Source organism: Hemibagrus wyckioides, linkage group LG13, assembly GCF_019097595.1.
Source record: "Hemibagrus wyckioides isolate EC202008001 linkage group LG13, SWU_Hwy_1.0, whole genome shotgun sequence".
In the NCBI taxonomy this organism is placed as follows: domain Eukaryota; kingdom Metazoa; phylum Chordata; class Actinopteri; order Siluriformes; family Bagridae; genus Hemibagrus; species Hemibagrus wyckioides.
The window spans coordinates 20,477,981-20,488,006 of NC_080722.1; the positions used below are offsets into that span (position 1 = coordinate 20,477,981).

General features: G+C 34.5%; 1 protein-coding gene across 6 annotated transcripts; it reads left to right on the plus strand.

Annotated features, from left to right (window-relative positions):
* The first annotated feature begins 1,303 nt into the window (after positions 1-1,303).
* Positions 1,304-7,174, plus strand: LOC131363247 (uncharacterized). Of its 6 annotated transcripts, none has more exons than XM_058405587.1 (8): positions 1,304-1,491; positions 1,627-1,676; positions 2,608-2,645; positions 4,264-4,294; positions 4,444-4,513; positions 6,176-6,284; positions 6,429-6,518; positions 6,891-7,174. In XM_058405587.1, exons 1-6 carry the CDS (start codon positions 1,321-1,323, stop codon positions 6,182-6,184), a joined length of 369 nt encoding a protein of 122 aa, XP_058261570.1. In that variant the 5' UTR covers positions 1,304-1,320; the 3' UTR covers positions 6,185-6,284; positions 6,429-6,518; positions 6,891-7,174. The 6 variants fall into 6 exon arrangements, with proteins under 6 accessions (XP_058261570.1, XP_058261569.1, XP_058261571.1 ...); XM_058405586.1 differs by having other exon boundaries at positions 2,608-2,654; positions 6,891-7,173; XM_058405588.1 differs by lacking the exon at positions 4,264-4,294 and having other exon boundaries at positions 6,891-7,171.
* The last annotated feature ends 2,852 nt before the right edge of the window (positions 7,175-10,026 follow it).

Below are 10,026 nucleotides of genomic sequence, written 5' to 3' on the forward strand. Positions count from 1 at the left end.
ACCCTGCTTTATATCTGTTTCTGTGTGTGTATGTTCATTACACACACACTCATTTAACTTCTCTCCAAAGTAAAATGGTCCTGTGACTGGCTCCACGTAATATTTGGGCAACTATTGTTGTTTTCATAAAAACCACATACAGTTAGCTAAGATTCATTCACTTTATCCACTTTATTCTTGCTAGTGTTACAGTGAATAACATGTTTTTGGTAGAAAGCTCACTCAGACCCAGAGAGAATATGCACAATTCCACAAAGACATAAACCTGAGCTCAGGATCGAATCTGAGCGCTAAGCGCTGTTATAGTACAAATATCTACTGTCATTTCATTAGTCTTATTTGTTTTGCTTTCTCTTTGTCTCGCATATTGATGCATGCCAGGCTAAGATCACAGCTTAACCTCACTAATACCCACACCCACATTCCAAAATGTTGTGAAAAGTTTCCAAGAAATGTTATAACAGTCAATAATCCTATAATAGTGCTGAAATACTATGTGATGTATTAATGTTGTAATAATGATGACAATAAGCGTGTAATAATTATCTTATTTATCGTATAGTAATGCTCTATTAATTGTCTTATAATGATGTAGAAATGATCAATAATGACATAAGAATGTTATAACACATGACTCAAAGACAGACTGAGAAACATTTGATGATGTCCTAGAGGAGCAGCGCATGAATTGATGCTAGGGCTGCAACTGTAATAACACAATTTCTCCTTTGGTTAGTTTGACCTGTCTGAGTTGAATGGGTTCTATGGGGTGGATTTCTTCGTTTGCCTCGATTCTTATGCATGATATGACAAACAGACATGGCTCAGAGAGAGTCAAGAGTCATTCCTGCAGGCCAGCTCAATGAGTCTATCAGCATCGATTCGCTCCCTTTGGTCCCTTGAGAGCCGGTTCATTCCCTATCTATAAACCTCATGCTGATACTGATCCTTATACTGGTTTATGAGGTCAGGGGCTAAGAGTAACATCATTCTAAAAACATGGTTGAGATGGATAGCACAACGCTCAAAACACACGCACACTAATAAAAACTTTTTTTTTCAAGTGTTAATTTCACTACTTTGTGAAGAGCTAGGTCTTCAGTCATTGTTTAATTTACCTGTGGGGGCATTTCAGTAACCAGGAAGCATTCTCTAGTGCTGCTGTCAACCTGTCAAAGTTGGAGATAAAACAGTGGGTGTTGTCTGTTATGATGCGATGTACGTCAAAGTACTTGGAATCCAGTTTCACTTCATCAGGAATAAAAAGGAACAGACAACTGTAGATGCCAATCATTACTTGCATTTCTATCTTATTTAGCTATGTTAGAAGAGGGCTGGGGCACTTCTGAACACGAGCAAACAATTACTTCAGTCATCTCTGAAGGAGAGAAAGAAAGAAAGAAATCCCAGGAGGACTTGGATACAGAGACATCGCTGTCTATGCCATCGGTTCTGTGTCCCAGCCCTCAAGAACTGGGAGTCAAAATCATGGTGAGATTTCATTTTTTACTTTTCATACAGTGTATGTGTGTGTGTGTGTGTGTGTGTGTGTGTGTTGTGGAAGGGAATGAATTTCATGGAGGGTTGTGTGAAAAAACTGTCTCTGTGTGTCTTTGTTTGAATCAGACTGACCAACATTCCATGAACACCTCTCCTTGTCCACCAGAGGCATCAAGGTAAGTCTAATACACAACTGTTTGATGGTGGCTTTGCATTAGAATAATAATATAACTCATATGAACTCATGTCCTAGACCAAGATCATAACAAGCACACACTGTTAAACACACCCAGAAACCTTTTGGTGAAGGAATCGTGTAAGAAACAATGTTAAAAAATAGTACACATTATTATTAACTTTATTTATAATATTAATGTTATTTGTAGAAGTAATAATAAATAATGCTTTCTTAACAAAAATTGCAAAGCGACATGAAGGCAACAACTTAATGTACTAGTGCACCCTGTCTGTGTGTGTGTGTGTGTGTGTGTCTGTGTGTGTATTGAACACACACACACACACACATTTTACTTCTCTCCAAATTAAAATGGTCCTGTCACCTGTTCCATGTAATATTTGAGCAACTATTGTTGTTATAATTGTGTTTTTTAAATAATATTTAAATACCATATACAGTTAGCTAAGATTCATTCACTTCATCCATTTTATTCTTGCTTGTGTTACAGCGAGTAACATGCTTTTGGTAGAAATCTCACTCAGACACAGAGAGAATATGTACAATTCCACAAAGACATTAACCTGAGCTCAGGATCGAATCTGAGAGCTAAGCGCTGTTATAGTACAAATATTTACTGACAGTATTTTAATTCTATTTCTATCTATTTCTATTCTTGTCATCACAAATTAAAATAAGCACTTCACTGAACTAAGCAGACGTTTTACATTTTAATTTACAGCGGCTCAAAAATGTCTACAGTTTATGCCTGTACTTTTCCAACTGTGTCAAGCTACATCTGACATACAGCTGTGTCTGACCCTTTGCATACATTAGATATGAATATCCAATGCCCTAAGGATTGAAGTCAATAATGTAGTGTGCTTGTATTCACTAATCCGTGTATTGTGTTGTATGTTCATGTTTTGTAGATCTGCTCTGGGAGATACACCTTCACCTGACCAGAAGAGTAATATATGTAATAAAGATAAATATATGTTTATGATATTAAACATAAATGTACTGGAATGTACTAGTCAGCATACATTGTATATATATGAGAATATAAAGGAAGTAACTTTGAAGTATATTCCATCTATTTTAGAAACTTCTAGTTATGAAAATGAAATATATAAATACACACCATATATTGAAGATATTAAAATGTGTTACGATACATTAAAAAAAATCAGAATAGATCCTAATGAAAAGAGACGCCAATATGCAGTTGCATATTTATGTAAGAAAGATGGATCTGTACTTATGAGAGGACCATTTTCCCGAAGACACAGACATAGTGAAGATTTCATTATTGAAGAAATTTCTGAATTGGTAAAAAAAAATGAGATCATTCATTACTCTAAAATTTTGATTTACACAGTAAATAGTCCCTGTATAGGGAGAAAAGGTCAAATTCCTTGTATGTGTAAATTAATTGATTTATCAGTCAAATTAAGTAAGAACTATGGAATTAAAATGTATATTGCCTTCAGTACATTTTATGTATTTATCAAAAACATTGCTGATATTATTGGAAACAGTAAAGAACTGGAAGACGATTGGATGAAAATTATTGAATATTATAATTTACAGCAAGTTAAGTTTTCTGTTACATTCCCAAAATTTGAGAAAATGAACATATCAAAAAAAAAAATTCCAACTGACACTGTTATAAATATATGTAAGAAGGTGTGGACTAAAGAATTAGGCAAACAAATCACTGAAATTATTAATGAACAGGTTGTTCGATTCTACCTGAACAAGATACAGGCCATTGAACATTATCCCGTGTTTATCCCATTAGCCTAAGCTGACTATTAATTTGTGTTTTCTTTCCTCATTTTTCGAATAAATTTACTATATTTTACCATGAATTGCATTGTCTGTGAACACACACACACACGCACACATAAAAAAAAGACCCAGGGGACTGCTGTAGATAGAACCACTTGGAGACTATCACACCATCTCTGAACTGTCGCTGCATCAGTCAGCATTCAGCAGGAAGGAATTAATGCTAAGTCTAAAACTAACTCACTAACTAGCTCTTGGTTGCTGTTGAAGCAAGGACATTATTTACATTTACATTATTTACTGTCCAGTGTCACCCAAATGAGGATGGGTTCCCTTCTGAGCCTGGTTCCTCTCTAGGTTTCTTCCTCATATGATCTCAGGGAGTTTTTTCTCACCACAGTCGCCTCAGGCTTGCTCATTGCTCATTGTTAAAAGGACAGAATTGAAACTGAAAGTTAAAACAATCAAGTAAAGATAGCGAGAAACAGGAGGGGAGAGAGAAGGAGAGAAGGAATGAAGGGGGCTTAAGAAACAATTTTTCAGTTAAGCTGTAAATAAAATGTTTTGTTCTGTTTCTTTTTTTAATCAGGATTCTATGAAACCGTGTTCCACTTCTTTACCACCAGAGGTTAAGAATAAGCAACAATCCTGCCTACATCTAACTGTCTAACTTTAATTATTTCTTTTTGCATGTTTATCTTAGTATCTCAAAGTAATTGCAAATGAATCTAAATTCATTCTGTGTGTGTGTGTGTGATGATGATGATGATGATGATTTTGTGATTGTTCCTCAGTAAAAATCAGCAATGAAAGTTGTGAGATAAAGTGAGTATTATAATGATAAAAATCCAAATTACATAGAATAACCAAATTATTATAAATGATATTGATGATTATTTCAATATATTACATGAGGCTCTAGTTCTGATCTGTCTGTCTATTTATTAAGAATAAAACCTTTTGTTTTCTTACAGAACTGCTCCATCAACAAACCCAGAAAGGACAGAAGGCCAGAAGAATAAAGTTGAATGGAATTTCATCAATGTAAATAATTATACAGTCTGTATTAAGATGTCTGATAAAGAGGTTTTAGATCATATTAAACAGAATTCTAAAAAAAACATTGAATTATAGAAAAGATTTAAAAGATACATTTTTGCTAATTAAAGAAATTAAAGAAAGGAATAATATTTCTGAAGTTTGGATATACACAACGAATAGTCCTTGTTTAGGTAGAAAATCTCATCTTCCCTGTATGTTTAATTTAATTAATTTAGTAATAAGTCATCAGATTAAAATGAATATTGTCTTCTTAAATTATTATATCTTTAACAAAAACTTGTATCATTTTATTCAAAATCTGGAAGATGATGAAATGAGAGACTGGAATTCTGACCATAAATTTCAGGTTCAGTTCAATATAACAGAATTCATATATAATTGTGAATAAAATGAGAAAATAAAAGACAATAACTTAATTACAGCAGCCTATAATATTATAATGAACATTCTTTCTAAATATTCAGGCTTAGAATTCAGGCTTTGTGATTTATTGTTTCTTTAATATTTCCTGTTTCTAGTTTTTAACACACACACACACACACACACAAGTTATATATATATATATATATATATTTGGTAGCATAAACCAAAGTTTCCAAAGTTCCAGAATCATGAATCATGACTTTGATAGAGAAAAAAAGATTGCTTTCTTTTGAGCTATGATAAATATTCTTCAAACTCTGTTTTTAATTTTTTATCACATTTAGGAATACGTTTGCTTCACCAGTCTGAATAAAAAGAATGCATTTGATAAGTCCAACAATAGATGACGCAATTTAGTAACACTTACTAAATACTAGAATACTAGAGTACTAGAATTTTAAAAAGTCATTCGAGGCACAAGCTTCGACCGATATTAAAATTATATAATTACATTGTCCTAAAATTCCTTTATGACATTGCCACTGAAAATAATACAAGAAGGATGCTTAAACAGGGAAATGACATTTAATTGTGTAATCTCAGAGACCTTAAGTGTACTTGAATTTCAATCTAAATTCATTCATCAGAAAAGATCTCTGCAGCTATGTATGAATCATAAATGCACACAACTGTACAATAAATCTAGGTTAGAAATCAAACATGTGCATGGAACTGACTGCATGTTTTCCACTCTGAACATTAGTTAACTAATTTATATCAGTAATTTTTGCAACAGATTAAATGACCTTAAAAGGCAAGAGAAAAGAAAACTGTGTGATAGTTAATGTGCATGGGGAGTTATAGTTAATGGGGAAATCCGAGTTCTCAGGATTTTCAATATGCCAACAGACCAAAGCAGGAGTTTTTTGGATTCCACAAGGGAAAGTCTTTAGAGGCCAGCCATATTGTCTGTCCCAGGTGAATTGTGGGGTTCCAGGGCTCATTGCCAGATCCAGTGACATATGAACAGAACACAGTTTTGATTTTTTTATTTTAAATAAATTATTAATATAAAAATAAGTTGAAGTATTTCACTTCTGCAACATTTCATGTATGCATTTAAACTCCTGAGCGGTTATAGACTTGGAGGAAACCACTGGCTGCCCACTGTCATGACCAGGAACATGGTGAGATTCTAAACTCTTTAAACTCCAAGAAGTAAACCATTTTTTTTGTATTTTAAAGATTGTAATTTTTGTTTTTTTGGCTTTTTTTGGACAGTGGCAGTAAAAACACAGTGGAGTGAGATGGGATGATTTGCAGCAAAGGGCCTAAGCTGGAACTGAAGCTTGACTGCCTGAAGAACAGTATGTGGTACGCGTTCTACCAGGTGAGGCACTTGATTAGCCATTTATTTATTTAATATAGCCATTTGTTTGTAGTTCACAACCTACACAGAAATGCTTGAGATGATTTTACTTTCAATTAAGGCAATATATTTCTTACTGTCTTTGTTGCTGTCATCTGCCAGCAGTTGTTCTTGAAATGGACCTCATCAATCTCTTTCCTGTTCTACAAATCCCCCCTTTTGATCAGACGCTGGTCTTGTCCAGGATAAATATTGGTAAGTGGTTGTACATTTGACTGGTTACTGGTCAGTGTTGTAGTAAATTTGATTATTGATTGCTTCAATGGAGGCAACTGTGTTTAGACTTCATGTCAACAGACATAAAATAAATGCTTATGAAATGTTTCTGAAATGAGAACTTTCTCCTTGTGACCATCAGTTATAAAAATAACCTGCAAAGCTATATTAATAATTTAATTAATTAATAAATATTGCCTTCGTTAATGTATAATTCATTGGAGCAAAGTTTAACATATTTGAACCACTTATTGAACAACTAGAAGGCTGTTTATCTCTCTGTAGGCATCATGGTCAAACACTGCATCAATCTAACATGTGCTTTGTGTACTGTATGTTTTCTGGCTGCAGAGAGGATCAGATCAGCCCACACTGGACAACATGCAAGTCCTCAAGCTGAACTAGTGACCGTAAAGGCTGTAGCTTCCAGTTTCTCGAACATCATGTCACCATTGTCCCATGTCTTCACACAAGTCTGGACTCAGTGACTTATTCCTCTTGTTCAACCAGGGCAAGTAAGCCCTGATACATAATGTTTGTTTATTTCACCATGGATTATCCATCATATGGACATGTGCTGTTTTGTCAAGATTTCATTACTAATTTGGGAGTATTGGACAAGGTATTTGATCAATTCAAAATGTTTTTAATTTTAATTTTAATACTTTTGTGCCTTGGTTTACAATGGACCTTATTCACGTAGTAATTAATCATAAAAAGTTGTTGACAGTAAAATCTAGGCAAACCAACTGTAATGCATTATGTGTTGTACTGTATTTTTTACGGTAAAATTCTGGCAACCACAGCTGCCAGTAATTTACCGTAAATTTGAACTTTACAATAAAATACCATAATATGATACATGGTTGTGTTGTGGTTTTTATCTGAGAAAGACTGTAATTAGGTTTACAGTATATTTGTTATTTTACAGTAGTTTCCCGTAAACAGGTTTACATTCTGTCTGTTTTTTTAACAGTCATTTGTTGTAAATAAAGAACCGTTCTCAACTGTGAAATTTACGGTTGCTAATAAAGCATACCGTAAAATGGTGAACAGTGTCACCATACAATTTACGGTAAAATTCTGGCAACCCAGCTGCCAGTATTTTACCGTAAAATCTACAGATTTTTTTTTTTTACAGTGTAGGACTGTTTGTTTATATGTCTGTTGTTTTCTTATGTTGTTTCTTATGTAAAGCTGCTTTGAGACAATGCTCTTTGTTAAAAGTGCAATACAAATAAAACTGAATTAAAAATTGAACTTGCTGAAGGCAAAACACCCAAAGAATTAGGATTTGGATGCAGAAAACATCAATATAGCAAGTGTGGGTAGGAGTAGGTCCTAAATGTTGTAACTGTGGAGATAAGCATAGATATAAGCATATAAGGATCCATACACATGAGGTTTATTAAAAGAAAAAAGTCAGAATAGTTAAAACACAAACCTGAAATGTGGTCAAGTGTGTAGTCAAAAAAAGGCAGAGACACAAAAACATACTGTTAGATCAGAATTAACATCTAAACCATAGAGGCGACGCAAAGGGATTTCTTACATAAATAAAAACAAGGCGAGGCAAAACGATCCTAAACTAAATTTTATTCTGAAAGTCACAAGGATGCAATCAAACTGTACAGCTTTACAAAAATACAGATATAAATATATAACACTGTAGAATATTAATGAGGAAATCCAACATCCAGTTCAACAAGACACTCAGATCTGTACATTTTCTAACATGATAACATATGCAGTGAGGTGGCTAACAGGTGAGTAAGCCATGCTATTGAAGGTCACCAGGGCTGGAAAGTGATGAATTCCAAAGAGTCTTGTTTCTGTAATCCCACAGTTTTTGCTCAAAATTGTGCGTTATCAAATTAAAGCTTAGAATAGGTGTAGGTTTAACATTTATGTGTTGTAACTGTGCTTATTTCCTTCAAGTGTACTTGTAACATTGTTCAAAGTTATCCATGTCGATGGTGATGGTGATGGTGTGTGTGTGTGTGTGTGTGTGTGGTCAGTGGAGGACTGGGACAATAATTCAGGCCTGGAATTTGACTCCATCCCTTTGCTGCTGCCGTCACCGCCACCCTATTCATTTAATCCACAAGACTGCTAATCTTAGGCTACCCCTATTAGAACAGGTAGAATACCAGACGAATTATAAATGAATAAACAGGCCTAAATGAACCCTCAACAACTCACTAGAAATACACCATCTATACTACCACAACACAGACAGAAATATAATTGGCTTACATTAAAAAAAAGGGATAATACGAGATACACATTCAAATGTTGAAATATATATTTCATGTATTTCCAGTGATCAAGTACAGTATATCAAAAATATCAGAAACACAAACACAAACTTAACAAATGCTATGACAGTGTAAGTAACAGATAACAATGTTCACTCAATGGCATAAGAACAGACCAGTAAGAGTAAACAGTAAGTAATTAGACCACTTACACTAGTACTATCTATTCTATCTACTTTTTATTCTATTTATTTCTTATAAAAACATGCTGCATGTACTGCGTTAGAAATCGGTCTGTAATTTGATCATTCATTAGGGTCTAGTTTCGGTTTCTTAAGAAGAGGCTTAATAACAGCCAACTTGAGAGGTTTAGGGACGTGACCTAAATATATCGAGGAACTAATAATGAATTAATAATGTTGAGAAGAGGCTCTCCAGTTGTATGTATCATGTCTTTCAGCAATCTAACTGGAATTGGATCTAACAAACACGTTGTTGATTTAGCCGTGGTCATAAGTTTATCTAGCTCTTCCTGTCCTATACCTGTAAAGCATTGTAGCTCTAGATGTGGAGCTTTAGGCGGGACTGGATCACAGGATGGTGTCAAAGGTTCAACATCCAATATTTTGTTTCTGATACTATCAATTTTTTCGGTGAAGAAATTCATAAAGTCCTCACTACTAAACTGTGATGGAGTACTCTTTTCAGATATCTGATGTTTTGCTACTCTAGCCACTGTACTAAATAAGAATCTGGAATTGTTTTGGGACCTGTCCAGGGTGTACCCCTGCCTTTCACCCTATGTGCTCTGGGATAGGCTCCAACAGATCCCCGTGACCCTAATTAGGAGTAAGCGGGTATAGACAATGAATGAATGAATTGTTTTGGTTTATTTCTATCAGTTTGCTCAGATGCTCAGCCCTAGCAGCTTTTAGAGTCAGTCTATAGCTGGACAAACTGTCTTTATACGCAATTCTAAAAACTTCTAATGTAGTTTTTCTCCACTCTCGGTCGAGGTTACGAGTTGCTCTCTTGATGGCGTGAGAATGACTATTACACCATGGTGCAGGTGTTTTATCTCTGAACTTTTGTAGTCGGATGGGGGCAACAGTGTCTAGTGTGCTGATGAAAATAGGGCCTATGCTGTTAGTTACTTCATCTAGATCATCTGCATTTAGGGGTTTAGTAAAAAGTTGAGACAGATCTAGCAGATTACTTGTGAATCTGTC